Here is a 20,394-nt window from a genome sequence, read left to right on the forward strand (position 1 = left end):
TCCAAATTTAAACTGAGTGGAAGAAAAAAGTGGCATATTTTATCTGAACGTATACTTGCTAAGTTAGTCAGAGTTGTTTGGCCTTTGTGTTCTCCTACTGTCTTTTCAGAATTGAGCAAAACATTTGAACGTGTTGTTGATGTCTGCCACTTTCCCCACACCTCTTGCCTTGTTCGTAACAGTGTCACTTCCTGATTCTCTTCCAGTAAGCTGCTGAGAGAAGGAGGAAGGATAATGCTTTCTGTAAGCAAATTTTGACTCAATTTTACAAGTGAGTTCAGTTTCTGCAGTGAAAGTAGCTCATCTATTGGCCTCTCTGAATGTCAGTGCTTCCACAGCAGGAGAGGCTGAACAAGATGCATGAGGTGTTTCTGAGGCCCTGGGATAACAGCCAACTATATTAATGTCAAATGAAATAGCCAGCAATTTACATTCATTTGCTAGGTTGTGATCTGTGCTGGTTCACAAGTGGCTGCACTTAGCCCCCATTCAGCTTCCCCCCTGCAAGACAGCAATCTCCAACAAGGAGAGGAGTAGAGGGTGAGCAGCCACAAACATTAACTTCTTCAGTTAGCTATCACGTTTGCCATGGCTTAAACCAGGGCACATGACTATCCTTAACAGCATCTTCAAGTTCCCCTAAACTGGTTATTTTATAGCAAGTGTAATTGTGTGATGACAAAGTAATGCACATTTGCAAAGTTACCTTCTGTTAGCTGTTAAAGACAATGACTGTGACAACCCCCAGTCTGTTACAGTGCAAAGGAAAATGGGTAAATTCAACCTGTCTTCAGTACAGCTTAGGTCCTTAGCTTGTAAACATTCAGTCCGCTACTGGGTAACTTTTGTGTTGTGTCTTTAAAGACGTTAATCTAGTTTTAACAATCCTGTGTTATTCCTTCAAAGTTCTGATGATAGATGTAGCAGTTCTCAGTCTGTTGGTACCTATTTTTGGCCCTTGGTCCAGGCATGGCAACCCTGTGTGCTAAATGGTGAATGCTTTTACTGGGATTTACCAGATTAAACCTACAAGGATGAATGACTAAAGGTGCAAAGAAACAATCACAAGATTTATAAGGTATTGGCTGTGTCTTTTTATTTGTTGCAGTCCTCTCCTCTTTCAGTCTATCCCTTCAAGACCTGTGCTGTGGTTGGAAATGGGGGCATTCTGAAAAATTCCAGCTGTGGAGCTGAAATCGATCGTTCTGACTTTGTGTTTAGGTAAGAGCTGCTCTTTCTTACTGAAGTGTGTCTAGTGTTCCTGAAAACTTGGTAGGCTTGGAAGCATGCCAGTGCAAGTTTGTAGCAAGATCTTGCCCATTCTTTATTGCTGTCTCCCTAAGGATACTCCTTATGCTTTGTAAATTTCAGACCACTGCTTCTTAAGTAAAGAGAGGACTATAGGGATACATGTATGATCTATGATTGCAGATTTTTTTTTTTTTTTAATCAAGAGAATAAAGAAAACCCTGAAACTGAAATAAGACTGGCATTAAATGTCACATGTTTACTTTTGGTTATAAACCCTTTGTTAAACAGCACCCTTATGTTGGCTCACTAATACAGTTATTTAACTGCCCCAATATTTGTCTCACCTTCTCTTAGCCATCTAAAAATTTAGTAATCTAATTGAAATAGATTATTTTACCTCCCTCTGTAGCTTGTGGAGAAACCCAAGCACACTCAGAGAGTAGTTTGGTGCACTCTCTTAGTATGTGACTCACATTTTGTAGTTCATGCAGAGGAGCAGTGTAACAGCATGCGGGTTCTCTCAGTGATGTCCAGTCACTCAGTTTGCTGGATTTTGTTTCCTTTCCTACTTCTGACTAATATTTGGGCTTTTAAAATTAAAAAAACAAAACCAAAACAAAGTAAAACATGAAAAAAAGCCAACCTTTCCAGTTATGTAACTGTCTTCAGAAAAATGGTATAGTAAGATGCTAAATTTACTGACTGGTTTGGAAAAAATGCTTTCTTTACCTTTTAGGGAAACCACTGTTTCTGCAATTGGGCAAGTTATTCCATTGTTGTTGTAGAAGACATAATAGAAGACTTCCAGAAGAAATGCATTGTTTAGGCAAGAGGGGCAATTACACCTTAGCACCTAACGTAGGGCATTGATAGACTGGTGCCTTCTGGGATTTTAGCTTTGCTCCTGATTTGTGAGATGATTTGTGAAAATGAGCTCCCTGTGCCCTATTTTAACCATCTGTACAGTAGATTAAATATTTTTACTGGAAGTGCTGTAAGCCTTATTTAATATTTGTAAAGTGCTTAGAGATCTCTGGGAGCTGACGTGAAAGTGTCATTGCTCAAGAGAGGAATTTGCAAATATTAACTATACAGCATTTCTGGTATGCATTTGTTAAAGTAAATGTTTCTCAATTTCAGGTGTAACCTCCCTCCAACCGTGGGAAGCATTAGCAAAGATGTTGGCAATAAAACAAACCTTGTGACTGTTAATCCGAGTATCATAGCTCAGAAGTAAGTGCTACTGCAAATCTGTTTTGGTGCAATATTGTATAATTGTTTGACATGATTTAGATTTTGTTGGAAATCCGTTGGGATACCAGCATAGAGAGCAGTGCATGCAGATTACTTCATTAAGCTTTAGTTTCCATGTAAAATATGTACCAATGTAAATGGAAATCTGTTAAACCTGGCCTTTTATGGAACAGGAAGGAGTCAGCAATGCCCACGTTAGCAAGTGGTTTGATTAGCACCAGTCCACAATTTATGACAGAATAAAACTGATAATTGCAAGCCCAAGCCTCTTCTTTTCCCCCTGTGACCCTTATGACCTCCAGCATAAGAAAGGAATTGTAATCGTAAATCAGGAAAGCTTGGAAATGTGTGTCTGACTCCGTTGGTAGGACTGTAAACACAGGTTAGAACCTGTTCTGATGAAGGCTGTTTCCTGAATGGAGGTCCAATTTCTGTGATCCGTTTTCTCAATCTGTGTAAAATCTACTCACACACTTTTTTCTCAGCAAAGTTCTTTTTTTGCACTTTCTTGATGAAAAGAAAATCTAATAAGGCCAGGCTGAGTAATCTGACATCTTCAGCAGGCTGGAACTGCGGCTTATCTATGAAAAGGACTGCTGTGGCATGTTATTTACTGCTTACTGATCTTACTGTATCTTATTGTCTGTCATAGCTATATTTGTCAAATACACGACATCAGAGCTTTTTATTTTTTTCCTTTAAAGGAAGAAGGGGAAATTACAGTGAGCATAGAAATGGCTAACAAGCATTTGTTATTGATTCAAGGATAGAAAGTGATTTTTGCAGTCAGTACTAACTACCTTAATGCTTACCCAGGACTTTTTGACTTAAATGAAAATGAGTTATTGCTTCCCCAAAACCAGATTTAGCTTACTGATGTTAGAAGGGCTGCACAACAATATGGGGCAGGAAAATTTTGTCCAGTGATTCAGCATCGTTGGTGGCTACTGACCTGGTGCATGATTTGTCTGGGCTTGATCAATGTGTTCCGCCACAGCTGCCCTCGTTTTTTAACCTAATGTAGTCACATCACGGTTCATAGCAGTTACAATGAAGGAAACAGGAGCTGTATCTGCGTAAGGATGAAATGAGATTGAGAGAACTTTAAGATTTAAAAATCAAAAAAAATAATTGAATACTCAGAGAACACTGTAAATGCCTTTGAAAGAGGAGCAGGAAGGAACTTGGCACCATTTAGCAGAACTGAGTTTTTTTTTTTGTCTCAGAAGACCTATTCTGACTTTATTCACTCTAATTTCTAATTCTGTGTTTGAGTACTGGGTTAGTCTGCTGTTATTGTTAAGGTTAATCAGCTTTTGAACTGTGCCTGTCAGGGTGTACAATGTAGGTGAACTCTCCTGGGGGAGAGAAGCACGGTTCTTGTGTGTCCAGATGGAGCTGGGCTACACTGCACCTCACAGGGTCAGAGCTGAAAAAGAAAACAAGACTAAGTTGAGGTTTTCAGGTTTCTAGCTATGGAAGAACAGATCTGAATTGTGTCCTGAAGGCTCTTTATGTACTTTACACTGAGTCAAAATAGAGAAGATTCTTGTAGTAAAGGCCAGAAGTTCACCCTTCAGCCACTCTTCCTAGACACATGCTCAGGCGTTTCTTGCTTGCTTTGGCTGTGTGGCTTGTAGCATGCACAGGGGGCTGGGGTCAACAGGAGGGCCTGAGTTGTCTTCATTTTGCTTCAGAATCTGATGGTAATGTGTCGTGGTTTAAGCCCAGTCAGTAACTCAGAATCATGCAGCTGCTCACTCACTCTCCCACTTTCCTCCTCCCCCAGCTCCTGGAGGGATGGGGAGGAGAATCTAAAGAATGCAACTCCCATGGATTGAGATAAGAACAGTCCAGTAACTAAGGTATAACACAAACCACTACTGCTGCCACCAATTCTAAGCGGCGAGGAGAAGCAGACAGGCCAACCCAGTATGGGTGATAAGCAAACTTCTCTCCAAGGCTTACCAAATTTCCTTGCCGTTTTATCATCATCAAGCATCGAGTCAAATAACTCATCACCAAACTTTCGCCACTCACTCTCCTCAAATACTGTATTAGGATCTACAAAAAATCCCTTAGCCTTCCCTACAGCCACTAGACCTGCTAGCTGCTTTAGAGTCTCAGGCTCAATTCCCCGCTTTTATAAAAAGCACTGTAATAAGTCCAAGGCTACCTCTTGGTCCATTTTCATGGCCGGCCTTTTCCGGATCGTCTTCTTCTGGGTCGTCCTGTAACCTTGGTCTCCGGATTGGCCTCCCGACGCAGCAGTGTCTGGTTCGCCCCAGCGGCGGATTCCTTTCGGTTAGTCCAAGCACCCGCGTCCGCACCGCAGCAGCATAGCCCGTGCTCCCTGGCCGCTGCCGCCGGCGCTGTTTACTCGCCGTTCTGGGTCCCTGATACTCAGGGCCCTGTAATCCGGGTCCCCACCAACTGGGGCCCTGTAATCCGGGTCCCCGCCAACCGGGGCCTTGTAATCCGGGTCCCCGGCAGCCAGGGCCCTTTAGTCCACATCCCTGTTCGGGCACCATTTGTAAGCGGCAAGGAGAAGCAGACAGGCCAACCCAATATGGGTGATAAGCAAACTTCTACTTTATTTGTGATGCAGTTCACTTATATAGGAGTGGTATTCAGCCACTCCTCCTAGGCACAACAGTATTGGTTAGACCCGCACAGCTTCCTCCACATTCTCCTCCCACCTCCGGTTTCCGGTTACCTGTGGGGCCCACCCCTTGCCTTGCTCGCACAGACCTCCAAGGCTCCATGGCCTTGCTCTTAGAGCCATTCTGCAACAACCAATAATAATAATAAGGGAAATAACAACGGAAGAGAATACAACCACTCATCACCTGCTGACTGATACCCAGCCTGACCCGAGCAGTGATCTCACCCTTCTGGGTAACTGCCCCCAGTGTATATACTGGGCATGATGTGCTGTGGTGTGGAATACCTTTTTTGGCTAGTTTGGGTCAGGTGCCCTGTCTTTGCTTCCTCCCGGCTTCCCCTGCTCCCTGGCAGAGCATGAGACTCAGAAAGTCCTTGGTCAGAGTAAACATTACTGAGCAGCAACTAAAAGCACTGGTGTTATCAGCACAGTTTCCAGGCTGAAAGTCAAAAACACAGCACTGCACCAGCTACTAAGAAGGGGAAAAATGACTGCTACTGCTGGACCCAGGACATAATGGCACTTTTTGGGAAGCAGAGCTGTAAGTTTAAACCCCCTCAGCCTGAGAAGAAGTATCACTCCTTGCAGGAATTCAGTTGTTCAAGAGGTAACTGCCAAGTCTTCCGTGAGGGTTTTGAATGGAGATGGTGGTAGCTGCCGTCCCCTGCCTTGAAGTGCTCAATAGGAAGAGGGTTTGAACCTATTCAAGTTGTGAAGAGAAATGAAACCAATTTTTCCAGCTTCTGATGAAGCCATTTGTGTAAAGTGGGCTCTGGTAGTCCTTAAAAGGTGAAAGTACATGGCTCAGATAGATAGACAAATACCTACAAAAGAAGACTCAGTGCTTTGAATCCTAAAAGGGATTCAAGTGCCGTATATTCACGTGATTCAGACAACTCAGATCTATAGAGGAAACTAGGTGAGTGACCCCCTTGTGTCTTGTATCACTTCTTGGGTAACTCTAGAGGTTCACTATTCAATGTTTGGGAGCATGGGAATTAGTCAGTTGTGAGAACTGAAGTCTCCTTGCTAGCTGTTGGGATCCGAAGCATCTGAGAATAAATCCTTTTTATTTGTGAAGTTAGATCTCTAACTCCATCTGTTCCCTTTGTAGTCTAAGGGGATAAATAGATATGCTTATATTTTCAGCTATTTTAAAAGTATATGAAAAACAGTTAAGACTGTGAAACTTGAGCACACACTACTCTTTAACACTCCAAGACTGCTCATATGTGTACTTGCATCCATTTCCAAATGGGGCTGACACCCAGGTTTTGAAGAGAGTTTATTATATACCTCTTGACGTAAGAAACACATTTCACAAGCACATGCAGTATATATCATACTGCGCATAGTATAAAAATACATAGTGCATGTATTTTTAAACACAGGAAATAAAAATGCCTTTTTTTTCCATTCTTCTTTGAAGTTTCTTGAATTGATTAATTCTGTAAACAGGTCCTGGTCTTACTAGCTGTGAATTTGATCTGCTTCACTAACTCCCATGTTGCCAATTCAATCCTATGGTATGTGTTCTTATTATAAAATAAAGACTGATTTTCATAACTGCACATATGACAACATACAACAGATTGGTATAAATTGACTGTATAGACAGGCTGAACTGGTGCAGCAGAGTTCATAACTCATATATGCAACTGTTCCAACATTCCATTCAGTCTTTTCCTGAAATGTTGTACTTTGCAGGTACAACAAACTAAATGAAAAGAAGGCTGAATTTCTGGAGAACATTGCAGTCTATGGAGATGCTTTGCTTTTATTGCCAGCGTTTTCCTTCAGAAGCAACACAGCCACTTCTTTTAAAGTGTATCACACTCTGCAAGAGTTCAAAGCAACCCAGAGGGCAATATTTTTTCACCCCAGTTACCTGAAAAGTCTTGCCCAGTTCTGGAGAACTAAGGGTGTAAAAGCCTACCGGTTGTCATCTGGTTTTATGATCACTAGTGCTGCTCTTGAGCTCTGTGAGAATGTGAAGCTCTATGGTTTCTGGCCTTTCTCAAAATCCATGGAGAAGATGCCAATCAGCCATCACTATTATGACAACCAGCTGCCTAAACCAGGTTTCCATGCAATGCCCAAAGAGTACAACCAGATTCTTCAGCTTCATGGCAAAGGCATTTTGAAGTTGCAGTTTGGTAAATGTGAATCAGACTAAAAAGGTAGGTCACATTCTTACCACATAAAATGTCTTTATTTAAGTAATGTGTCAAGAGAAAATTTGTTTTGTGAACTGTGGGTCTGTTCTTCCTTAGGAAGACATTTCTACCTTACACTCAATGAAAGTTGTGTTCGTAAATAAGTGAAAGGTCTAGAGTTTTCTGAATAAACGTACTACGGAGTAATGTTTTCTAATTGTAAACTTTAGGTAGGGAGCATGGTAAATACACATTGCCACCATAATTCACAGTCGTTTGATACTGTTTCCTCATCTCAGATATGTGTCTCTAGCAACCTGTGTCTGATTTGGGATCAGTTCCCATGAACCAGCTTCCTTCGTGAATTGCTCTATTAAAGGCAATATTACATACCATAAAGTACAAGAGAAAATACCTAATTCTGGCACAGCCTTTCAAGATGTATAGAGGCCAGAGTAAGGATTAAGATTGCCCATGAATTGAGTACCAGGCATATGCACCCTTGTTCCCTCTTGTTAGGTAAAGATAAGTTTAGAGCAGTGTGTTCTCACAGCCCTGGATGCAGCACAGCTTCTGGACAGCAGTGAGGAAGCTGCCACACACTACAGCAGATCTTGCTGAGGATTTTACCTTGAGGCAGCTCAGAATCTGGAAGTTACAAATACAGGAAGAAATGCCATTCCCTTTCTTCTGTACTTTCTAAATGTCCCATCCCCCTTGGATCTCTATGTATTGCCTCAGAGAAGGGCAGCCCAGAGTCTGGACTCTGATTTTAAACCAGTTTACTGTGTGTGGATTATAGATTACTTTGAAAATATTTGTGCATGTTTTCAATCTTGATTTGCCCAGTTCACAAAATAACATCAATTTGTATAAATACTTCCATCTTTCAAACTAACTCAAATTCCAGCTCACAGTACTGTTGTCAGATGTGTCTTTTACAGACCTGTATTTTTCCACGGGATTCAAATTGGTATAACAGTAGGTGTTATGTGTGGTAGAACTACAATTGTATACAATATGCTTTAACTGGACTGATGTAATCTCACAACTCTATTACTCAAGTTAAATAAATGAAAATAGCATCAACTTGTTCAAGCCAGAAATTTTAAGTTCAAAAGCTTTTCTTCTGGCTATGTGAAATTTGTTTGAAAATCTCCTTTGATGGTATTTAGAAAACGTGTTACCAAAGATACATTCACACTTGGTTCATCGTCAGAGACCAAGTTTTAAACTAGCAGATTGCTAGTACCAAGAAGGCACAGTTTTATTCAGTTTCAGTTTGTCGTGGTTTAAACTCTGTCAACCACGCAGTCTCGCTCGCTCACTCCCCCCTTCTTCCCTCCCCCCAACTCCCAAAGGGATGGGGAGGAGAATCGAAAGAATGTAACTCCCATGGATTGAGATAAGAACAGCCCAGTAACTAAGGTATAACACAAATCACTACTGCTACCACCAATAATAATAATGATAAGGGAAATAACAATGGAAGAGAATATGATACCACCCACCGACCGGGCCCGACCTGAGCAGTGAGTGCCCTTCCAGGTAACTGCCCCCAGTTCTACATCCTGGGCATGATGTGCTGTGGTATGGAATACCTCTGGCTAGTTTGGGTCAGGTGTCCTGTCTCTGCTTCCTTCTGGCTTCCCCTCCTCCCTGGCAAAGCAAGAGGCTTAGAAAGTCCTTGGTCAGACTAAACATTTGAGCAGTAACTAAAAACATTGGTGTTATCAGCGCTGTTCCCAGGCCGAAAATCAAAAACACAGCACTGCACCAGCCACTAAGAAGGAGAAAAAATGACTGCTGCTGCTGAACCCAGGACCCAGTTTTATTTGAAGAATAAACTAATTTCATACATTATTAGAATGATATCAAACATGTAAGAAGGAACCTTAGAAGCAATCTAGTGAATCCGCTCTCCTAGTCCGTGACAGGAGTTTACCAAGGAGGAGGTGTATGTGTATGCAGTTTCACATGGCTAAGGTATGCTTTTTCACTTATGAAAAGTTGCAGCATACTGGAAAGGTTAAGAAATACATAATGCATTTTTTCCTAGTAGCTAAGCTGTTTATACCCTCCAGTTTCCATTGTATTTATTCTTCCTGTAATATAAATGGCTGGAGACATACCATATAATTTTAATTGTAGCAACTACACCAGCTAAGAAAATGAAAGGCAGCTCCTTAGAAATATTTAATTTGGGGAGAAGCAGATAGAAGCCACAAAAATGTTTAAGCATCTGTATGGGTTAATTAAACATTGTCCATGCTTGACAGACTGAAAATCACTTCTGTTGCCAAATTTGTAAAAGAAAAAACCACCAGAAGGGTAAGATGTGCTGCCCTAATTTACATTTATACAAAGAAAAGTGAGTCCTTTAAAACCAAAGGAATTAAATGCTTTCAGTATGAGCTACCATTCTGCTACTATTATCGGCTATTAGAGATAATTGAAATTCTATAATGAGTATATTTTACTGAAGATGACCTTTTCTAAAAATTGAACAATCTCCTTGTTCTTTTCGATTTCCCTTTTATGTTCTTCTCTCTGCTTTGTGCTCTTCCCTGTTAGTGGGTAGCTGAAGAAGATTCCTTACACCACTGGGTGCCCACAGAAGTCTCAGGCAGACCCATTAGTGGAACATGAAAGTTTGGTGCTATAAATAAAAAGTGAAGGAAGCTGCTTTGCTTCAAGCACCTATATTGCAAGCGGGTAGCAGGCTCTGGAACATCACAGGGAGAGCGTAACTGCATCCCAGTGAATCATTTTGGTAGTATTGCTCCTAAGCACTATCTTTGCCATTGTAAAGGTGAACTTTTGGAGTTCATGAGAGTCCAGCAGAGATGGTGCTGAACAACATGGGAACTCCATTTGCCTTCATATCAGCTCCTGCCCCTCTACAGTTACACTCAACAGACATGTCTGTATCTCCTCTGCTAAAGTAAATGCGTACCTATCACAGATGGTAAAATGCAAAGTGAGACATCAGCAGAATCTTAAAATGTAATTAAAATAATGATCTTTATTATTTTTTATTACATTACCAAATCAGTTTTGCTATGGCCCTGCAGCTGAAGGAAGTCTTCTTTGAGCATTGGTTTAACCTGATAAGCCTGAAGGGCATGTCATTAGCTTCAAGTAAACATACGTTCAAGGAGGGAAAATGGCCTGATTCATATTTAAAAATAGACAGAAAAATCTGATTACACAAATTGTCAGATGATAAATTAATCCAACTGGCAAAAATCTGATTGCCCAGAAGCCTGGTTAAAATGCAGGTTTTGTCTGACCAAGAATCCATCAAGTTTTCTGTTTGCTACAAAGAGACGGCAGGGAAGATGAGTATGTGTTGCTTTGACATACAACACAGTAACATTAAGCAGCTGCTCAAAGGAGTCAGTCAACAGAGAAAAAAGCACCCAGACATGGAAAGGAAGAATGAAACTGAGATTCAGTGAGCCTGGGAGAGAGAATAGTGTTCGATCGTCCGAGCGGAAGGACTGAAAGAGGAGAGGCTGAGCAGAGGTGTGCTGGTGGTTAAGGAGTGAGAACTGCTGAACCTTCGACCGAGTGCAAGTGTATCTTACCTGGAAAGTAAAAATTGGGTCTGGGCTTTTTAATTCCAACCAGATGATTAAAAGACATCTGTTTCTGACAGAGCAGCAGTGAAGCCCTCCACTCAAGCTGGAGTTAGCATGGCAGCATCCTGTAAATTAGGGTGCTTCCTGCTTAATTCCTCAGGAATTAACATCAAAGAGAATCATTTTGTTCCAGACTCTATCAGCATGTTATCTTTCTTAATCTTGAAAGTTGCTGCAATCCAAATAAGTCATAAATACTGTTAGAAATAACCCATTTATAAATATAATTGTTATAAATAACCCATCTATGTAGCTGTAGGATACCAACATCAGCTTAAGTTCTGCTGAAATTCTTTCATGCTTCTGGTGCCTCAGTGTAGCTAGAGAAATATGACCTGTCCCACAGTTAATTTTTAATTACCTTGAGAAAAACGATACCACATTTTAAAAATAAGGACACCTCTGGCTTCCTGTCAAGCAGCCAAATCTCAGCCTGTCCTTGACTTGGACAAATATTATCCGGCAGGAAATTATTAGATGTATACAACATTGAACGAAAGGTCTTCTGCTTTAGTGCCCATGCAGTATAGCTTTTAAGCATGTCCTTTTGCCGCTAATTTTAAGTGTGAAGAATAATGTCAGTAATGCAACAAGTTGCGTGTGGTTTGGTTACAATCCACCAGAATAGAAAAATATAGATTAAAGCGAATTTGAATTTATATTTATTTTTGAATCAAATAAAAAAGTCTTTAGAGGTCTAGAAGGGTTTGGTTTTGGTTTGGTTTTCCACAGCAGAACTTGCCTATTGAAGAAATGGAATAATTTCAATCACTAGCTATTTCAAAATAAGATTAAGGTAATGAATTTAGAACATATCCATAGATTAGCAGTGGATGTGTCCCATGAAGATACTGGTTAGACCCAGCCTTGGTTATCTTAGGAAGTCTGAAGGGGTAAGTGTGCACAGGGGGTGTTCTAATGAAGGAGCCCTCCTTTAGAAAGAGCAGACACTAAAGCTAAATAGGGCACTAGCAGTCCAGCTTACCCAGGAGAATTTTGTGAGTCTGTGGTGCTGTATAATAAATGTCACAGACTCCCAGTCTAAAATAAGGATGAAAAAGCAGATGCAGAAGATGAAAGGCACACAGAGAAGACTAAGCTCTTAGCTTATTTTGAATATAATAAGCTATTTTGCTGGTGTACAAGAAATATCAATAACATATTTTACTGTTTTAATTCCAGGGTGATGATCCTAAGGAGACAGTTTGTGTGTATCTCAGCAGTTCAGTGTTGGATTTGAGCTGATGTGGTTTTGTGAGCATTAAGATGCATTGTTACAATAGAGAAACATTTTACACTTGGGGAGAAAAGAGAGTGATTTTTTTTCACACAGTGGCTGCTACATTTCTGAATTTCAAGTAATCATTTTTTTAAATACAAAATAACATTTATTTGGGAAATTCTGAAACTCCTGTCTATTGGTTTAGTTGCTTCAAAGCACAATCTCAGGATGGTGGCAATATGTGACCTTTAATGTATTCTGCTTCTTAAAGGATCATTAAAATATTTTGACATGAGATCTCTGGTTTTGTTAGTATCATGTAATACAGGCAATAGTCTCTGTATGGTAGCGGCATGAGTTGGCAGTGGAAATTTTCAGTTAAGAACTTGATCCTATAAAAACTGACATTTGTCTACATGAGAAAGGTGATGGGAAGAGCTACAGTGGAGTAATTAATTCTGAGCCATGTCATTCTTAGTTTGTTCCAGGGTGCACAGATTCAAAAATCACCCAGGTTGGCGATAGTCAAGTTGTTTATGGGTTTTCATTTTGTGGGAAATAGATAATGGTGTGGCTTTAAGGGGATCTCTCATATGAGCGATGTTAATTTTGTGAGCAAGCGTTTGAAGGACGAATTTGTATAATTGCTTTTAAATCCATCTTCTTGCTTGTGTTTCTATCTAAGGTCCAGTTCAGCTGCAAATGAGAACAGTGAACTAGGTTCTATGCTGCAATCCCTGGAGTCTTGATAGGACATGACTTTGCACACGTTCCTGCAATCCCAGCTCTCTATCTCGGCTGACATACAAGATGGACCATTCATTAGAAAAATGATAGGTACCAAACCCATCATTTCTTCTATTGCTTTTTCACCAACCATAGCTCGGACCAATATGTGACTACAGATAAGGAAACTGCATTAAGCATTATTAGAAGAATGTTGCTTATACAGTTGACCCCAAGTTCTTCTTCTGTACCAGAACATATGAGAACAGACCCTACAGTCCCTGAATTTAAAACCCATGCAGTTCTTGTGCATTAAGTTTTCAGATGGTCCAAGAATACCCAGGGAGCAACATCCTGTGACTAGAGAAAGTGACGTATCAGCCCAGTGGAAAGAATCACATTAACATTTACAGGAGCTACCATGAGCAATTGTTGCCCTAGCTGTGGCTGCTTGTATGTTATTGCTGATACGTTTTCCTGCAGAAGAAAAACCCAACTAAACAAAAAATTGTGATAACAGCTACTGTAACCTCAGTTTCAGTAGCTTTTCTGAGAGTCTTTTGAAAGATCAGTTCAAACATAGTGTCCTTCTTCTTCTTTTTACAGATACTGTCATATATTTTGTTTACTAAAACTCATTTTGCCACCGTAGCATTAATTCCCCAATCAACTGGTTTAAAGAGCATTGAATATTCCACTCATTGAGGATTATATCTGTAAAACAAAAATCCTACTTGAATCAAACCTTATAAGGTTAAAAAATGTTTTAAAGTGATACTTCATAAAAGCATTTTTGTGTTGCAGTATTTGCAAGCTTAACTTGCAGCAGTTTTATAATAACATAAATAGTCCTGAAAGTTTTAGAATCAATCAGTATGGGTGCCGGTCTTTTAGTTGAGACACGTTCAGCATCGTGATCCATTTCCAAGGTAATGATATCGGAATCCAATACTACTCCTACCCAAGGAGAAGCATCCGTAATTCCTGGCTGTAAACACCAGCCATAAAGTAATTTTTTTTAAAATAAGGTTTTTAAAAAGTTGATGGTGTTTTGGGGCATTGAATGACACTGCTAATACATGGGTGGACCTCTGAATATCAATAGGGCTCTTAATGGAAACAAAGTCGATGAGTACATCTGTGTTACCAGCTGGTGACTGAAAGAGGCGAGCACAAGGGTTTGATTTACTGTGATCTGTTATGGTTCCATCACCACACATCCACATTTTATCTTCACCAGCAGTGAAATTTGTGCCAGTTTCTGGCCATAGGCATCTGCTGCTCATGTGCAGAGAGCTGGCAGCTGCAAGACCCTGCATCCATGTTGTGAGTGATTAGGGGTGATTGCCTACTGCAAGTCCTAGTTGTAGATCAAAAATAAATGTGCTCACAGAAGAGCTCCTCCTATACCATGGGATACCTATCACTCACATAGGCTATCCCAGAGTGTTGGTAGCTGGAAGCTGTGCAATGTGACATAGTTGTTCTTTGGGTGATGCAAACAATTTGAGGAGAACCACATCCTATTTTATCCAGAGAGACAAAGATGCCCCTCTGTCTAGGCAAGGACTGTGACTTGTTCCAGTCTAGCACAGTGCAATGAGATGGCTGTGTAGAAGCTACATGGTTTGATTTGGAAAAATTCGTACATCTTTTAGAGACTGAGGATCCTTCATTGTATCCAGAACAATAGTAAAAGTGCTTTGTGTGCACGTAGAGATGATGCAAAGGGTGTCATTCGTTGCTCAGATTAAATTCAATGAGGTACTCAGTGGCTGAAGTGGCAAAACCTGTTTGTGTGTAAGCAGAAGATGTAGAGAGGAGAAAATGAAATGTATTTGCAATGGAGAAGCAATTTCTTTCAGTAGCGTTTATTAGTTAGTTTTGAGTGTATTCCATTATCTCAGTGAATACATCTATACAGAGTACCATGACACATCATGAAGTCATTGTGTGTCTGGACCATTTCTGTGCAGCCATGTTATTTATAACATACATGTACTAGTTACTGGAAAGGTTATTGGAGTACATTTTTAAAAAGGTTTAGCTAAAGGAAAAAACTATTCTAGTTTCCTTAACAGAAAGAGGTCTTAATTGAAGGAGTGTGATGTCACACTCACAAATGAGAGCAAATGGAAGGCTCTGTAACGTGGACAGACACTATGACTTTTTAGCGCTATTTAAACTTGTCATTGACCTGAAGACCTGAATCTCTGTGCTCTCAGAGCTCTCAGTGATTTGTGTGGTGCACAGGGCTAACAAGAAATGTGTGGAGGAATTGTTAACATTTCCTACCCTTTCCCACAAATACTCTTAACTCCTCGTAAAATTAAAATATGCTCTATTAGACTTTAAATTAAGAACCTGTTTTTAATGTAGCTTTCTCGGGCCTTGCTCCAGACGTGAAGTTCCAATTAGATGCTAGTTTCATCCACTTCACTCCACAGGAGTGCAGACCTTGTATTGGGCTTTATTACAGCTATTGCTGCTGTGTGCTTGGTGGCTAGGTCATGTTAATTTGTGCACAGACCAGGCAACCTAATAGTGGTGTTTCTGCGTGACAGGTTATAGTGAGTGAAGTACACTCACTGTAGGAAAGGGTGTTTTTCCAGGTAGCCAAATAAATTCTTTATTTGACATCTACGATTTCTCATTGATTTTACATCTGTGCCAAGTTAATGATGAGTAAATGGATCTTGAATCCATTCTCTAGCTGGGAATGTGTATGACACTTGCAAGACTCAGCCAAGTGCAGCTTTCATGAAGGATTCATGACCAAAGGTTAGGAAGGGCCTTTCAGTTCCCTCTACTTCACATGAGGAATAATAATTTTAGGGTTTGTGGGCCTCCAGTCTGTCACATGCTGTGGAAAGAATATTGAGATTAAATAGTTTTCTAAACATAGAAACACTGACAACGTGCTAATAGTTCCAGTGTACCTTTGCAGAGGCTGACAGTGTCCTTGCACATGACTGCTTTACAGCATCGTTAGATTAAAGCCTGCTTGGCTGCTTTTATTCATTTTTCTCCTCTGAATCTTTAATCTTCCTTTAGGATCTAGTGCTGCCTCAAGCTGGTTATTTCTCTTCCCTCCATAGGGCGTTATGTAGTCCTGTTTAGTGTTTGTTAGGGAGTTCGTATGGCTATGAATCAAATGCTGCTATGCTTGCAGCATAGTAAAGCATACTTTAAATGATTCAGTTTACAGCTCAAGGAAAGCACAGCATGGTGAGATACTCACATTGCATAATTGGAGGTGCTAAAATTGGGCTGTAGCTCCATAGTGGCTTTAGCTGTAATGGCTGGCTCACAGTCCAATCCTCATTCTTGCTCGGCACCACTTCCTTCATGCCGTCTTTGGCTCGTGTCTGATCCTACACTGAGCTGTTTTGGCACACTGAGCTGGGAAAAAACTGACATGGTGGAAAATTGGTGCATGCCAACAGAGCCAGGGGAATTTCAGAGTCAAAGCCAAGGAGGTGGTGAGAGCATACAGGTGGGGCTGTATGGACATATTTAGGTGTCATTTGTTCTCTGACAGCTCTTGGATAGGCCCAACAGTCCCCTGAAACCTTGGTCAAGTCCAGAAGGTGTCATCTCTGGGGAGAGAAGGGCTCCTGCAAGGGGAAATCACATCATGGTGGCTGCTCTGGTGGGCAGGAGCCCCGTCTCTCCCTGTGGTGACAGAAACCAGTTAGGAACTCTATGTACCTACACTGTTAATGATTGCTCCCTCTTCTCTCTTTCCCATTACAGTTACTTTAGCAAGCTGTTCACCATCAGCAGGTTCAGGAATTATAACTGTAAAAAAAAAACCCTTTTGTCTGTAAATATTGTTTCTCAGGCCACTAACAGTAAACTTGCATACACCTGCTCATTATTCAGCATGCCTGTGCTTTCAGTCTGCTAATCCCAGCATGTCCAACAGCATCTGCAGAGAACAGAGCTGCGCAGGGTCTGGTGATTTTGAGACCAGTTAATCTCACTTGGATTCTCTGTACAGTAGTGAGATTTCTGACATATTGCCATGCTTGAGTCAGGGTGAAATTCACTGTCCTGTGTGATTCAGGAAAATAAACCAATCATTTAGGTGGCCTGGCACCTTCTGTGGGCTCCACAAGTTACTAGTAAAATATTCCTGTTGTTATGTATTATTTGATTTTATCCTGTGCAGGTATCTGGATTGGTTAAGCAGTCTGGGTTAATTGATCACTTAGACCTTAAGCCTGCACAGACTGTAGTGAAGCTACAGCCTGAGTTGGCAGTCTAGGTTTAAAAACCCTAGGTTTGACCTGGAGATCTTTCTGTGTCCTGTTATTCACTCTCATGTGACAAATCTGGGGAGTGAGATCCTGAACATCCGTGCAGCAGCCTCTCCAGAGACTCTCAGGTCCACAAAGCACACATCCACTTATATGTATATATAGGAGTCTGTGAGAGTTCAAGCCCAAAGAATATTCTGGCAAGTGCTTTATTCTGAAAGAGCTTTATTTCAGACAGCTGATAGCCACTTGTTGCACACTCTGGAGCAGCAGACTTTGTATACAAGAAGTTTTTAGTATATATATATATATATATATATATATGTATATATTCATGGCTAGGTAATCCTTCATCTTGTGGTACTTCAGCAGCTGATCTCTTTCGTCTCTAGGTCTGCTAGCCGAGAACAGTGACAAAGGGATATGTATTTACACATATAAAGCCTGGCCCTCTTGATTTTGAATTCAGTCATTTTAGGCAGGAACATCATCCTTCTCTGAGTTTCTGAATTTCAAAGGCTGCTGATCTCTCAGGGTACTGTGAAAAAATCATTTTGGCCTTTCAGCCACAGCACAAATGACTGGGCAGATTTATATCTATTAAGCTTTGTTCCAGATTTTCATAAAGTATTTCTTAATTGGCTCTAAATTATCATACTGGTCTAGTAGAGCATGAAACAATCTGCAGCATGCCACTAAACAGAGGAGCTATTGCAGTTGCTTAGTGGTCTCCTTTCATAAAGTAGCATTTCAGAATACATCCTATCTAGGGAACACTGGCTCACCAGAGGAATGACCCTGGGGCCAGCTGGGGTAGCAGCCTATCAGTGCGCTCTCGGTGTCCAGCAAGTTGAAGCACTGTGACGAGAGCTTAACACAATGGGAGTCCACCAGCTTGGGGTTGCTGTAGACCGAGGAGTAACCTTCATACTGTGATGTATAATTGGCTGCGCTCACATTCCTCTGTGTGTGAGCAATAGCTGCTGTTTGGTGGTGGGTGTTGGCAAATACTGGTTTAAGGATGAAAACAGCCTAGCTGTTAAATACAAGAAGGAGTGACATCCTCATGTCATCAGGTAAACAGTCAAATCTGTGTTTTGCTAAAACCTGGCAGAGCTTCAGCAATGCATTGGTGTTTGTTGCTGCACCTAGTACTGCTGTGCCCTGTCTTCTTTTTTATCCCTCTTTTCTCCAGTAAGGGAGAAAACTTAATTGCATGGTGGAAGTATTTAATGATACCACCATGAATTCATGGTATCATAGCAAGGTGCCATTAAATGAATCATGCTCATGGTTGTGACAGGATAGTCTAGTCTAAGACAATATTGCTGGTTTTAAATTCCTCACTATCCACTTTAATCCCTGACAAGAGGAGGTTCTTCGCAACAAATTTGTAGTTCAACAACCTGCTGGGCTTCTCAGCTCTTGGCTTGGCTGTGAGCTGAGTCCCTAAGGACACCTCCTTGGTGTATTTATTGGAAGTGCTTATGGTACAAACCCAGTCTTAAATTCTTGTGAAACAGAAGTTTAGCAGCTGCTATTTCATCATGTTTCATATGCACATTTTATATAGTAGCTTCATATATATTCTTTATGTTGATTTTTTTTTAGATTCTAATTAAAATTATTTAAAATACTCATATTTTGTGCTACCAGAGTAAACTGTGGGGGAAGTTACATAATGTCACCTAAAAAAACCAGTGATACACCAAAACCTCATTTTTAAGGGTATCATCTGACTGATTTATTGATGGGTATTTTTGTATCAAATTTGTCATCTGTCAAAATGTATCTAAAGTGTAATTTAGACATTTGATTCTTAGATGAATCTTTCTAAGGTGGTCTAAGAGGCCACATCTGCTTCTGATTTACTTCCAGACTTGCAAGCAAGAAGGTGGGAGAATGGAGAGGTCCTACACAGAGCTGCTCCTAAAGGATGGCAAATGCATGGTTTTATTTCAGACTGTTCCATGTGTCAAAAATGTATTTTCATGAAGTTTCCATGATAGCTTTTGCCCAGAGGTTTCATTGTCTCTTAAAATGCTTGCATTAATCTTGGTTCCATTCTTTTCAATGCAATTGTGGAAGCAGAGCTTATCCCCCCTTGGCGCTGGTATAATTGTGCTCCTCCACATGCGCCAGGCTCTGTGTGAAGCTGCTAGTGTAGGCTCTGCTACTGCTGTTCCCAAAAAGGTTCTCTCAGATTCTGTCAACGCTGAACTTATTTAGGTTTTCAGATGTGAACTTGCTATTGTCTGAGTAGAATGTGTGCAGTGTAACATAGAAGTGTCTCTGCGCAGGATTTAGGAGGAGGCATGGAAAGCCCCTCAAGCGTGTGTGTGCTTTATTACAGAAAATCAAGATGAATTTGTATTGTTGAGTCATCTGTTATGGCTGATTTAAGTTGTACTTTGTTTTCATGTTTTAAGTGCCTAATGATTTTTTGGTCAAGGAGGCAATGGTTTCACTGTTACAATGCATACTTAGAATTCTGCACTTGTTACCTGTTCAGTAATAGAATATTTTTGCAGTTTCTGTTTGGAAATAAAGACTTATTAGGCATAATTGTGATTTATTTTCTTCTTTTTTGAATTCCTGAGACTTAACAATCAGAAACATGGCTTCTGAGGCACAGCACCGTCGAAAATGCATTAGTCTGATTCCTTTACAGCAGTGCTGGCAACTGACAGTAGAAATATGGGTGGTTCCTTAAAATTGTACAAGGAAAAAAGAAAGCTATGCTTAAAACAGGTATGGGGGAGGTGTGCATGTATAAATATGTATTGCTTAAACAATGCTTTCGTGTAATTGCAGTCTTTTCTGTTCCACACAGTTAACTGTCTTCTTCTTTTGCTACTCCTAATGATTTGAAATCATTTTTTAATTATTTATTGAAGACAAATCAAACAAGGAAAAGAAGCAAACAAGAAAAGTAGCCATTAAATTCAAAAAACAGCTCTAAAAATAGCCGAATACTTTGAAAGCAGTGATTAACTGAAAATAGTAAACCACTGATACAGAAGTTTTTCATAGAAATACTGACCATGGGTACATGTCTAGCAGATATGTATCTAGTAGACCTCTGGACATGCTTTAGTGGATTATATGGATTTTTTCTTAGTATAGGTTTTGGTCACATACACAGGTACTTGTAGTGAACAGATTTCAAACAGATGAATTTCAGAGAAATTTCCCCTCTGAGTGTTTACTCTTG

General features: G+C 40.5%; 1 protein-coding gene across 9 annotated transcripts in view; it reads left to right on the top strand.

Moving 5' to 3' along the window:
- ST8SIA6 (ST8 alpha-N-acetyl-neuraminide alpha-2,8-sialyltransferase 6) overlaps positions 1-19,745 on the top strand; it is a 47,161-nt gene extending 27,416 nt beyond the window's left edge. For 6 of the 9 annotated variants that reach the window (XM_061468364.1, XM_061468362.1, XM_061468363.1 and 3 more), the window contains 4 exons: positions 1,109-1,221; positions 2,392-2,484; positions 6,878-7,350; positions 12,153-12,487. In XM_061468364.1, the coding sequence (XP_061324348.1) occupies positions 1,109-1,221; positions 2,392-2,484; positions 6,878-7,346 (675 nt within the window). In that variant the 3' untranslated portion in view covers positions 7,347-7,350; positions 12,153-12,487. Of the gene's footprint in view, positions 1-1,108; positions 1,222-2,391; positions 2,485-6,877; positions 7,351-7,845; positions 8,414-10,138; positions 11,522-12,152; positions 12,488-19,058 lie in introns of those variants that run through there. The other 3 variants (XM_061468360.1, XM_061468361.1, XM_061468358.1) reach the window with 3 other exon arrangements.
- The last annotated feature ends 649 nt before the right edge of the window (positions 19,746-20,394 follow it).

The sequence above is a fragment of the Pezoporus flaviventris genome, unplaced genomic scaffold (genome assembly GCF_033815535.1).
Source record: "Pezoporus flaviventris isolate CSIRO_AGI_PZ_B2104156 unplaced genomic scaffold, CSIRO_AGI_Pfla_v1 ptg000047l, whole genome shotgun sequence".
NCBI classification, from domain to species: domain Eukaryota; kingdom Metazoa; phylum Chordata; class Aves; order Psittaciformes; family Psittacidae; genus Pezoporus; species Pezoporus flaviventris.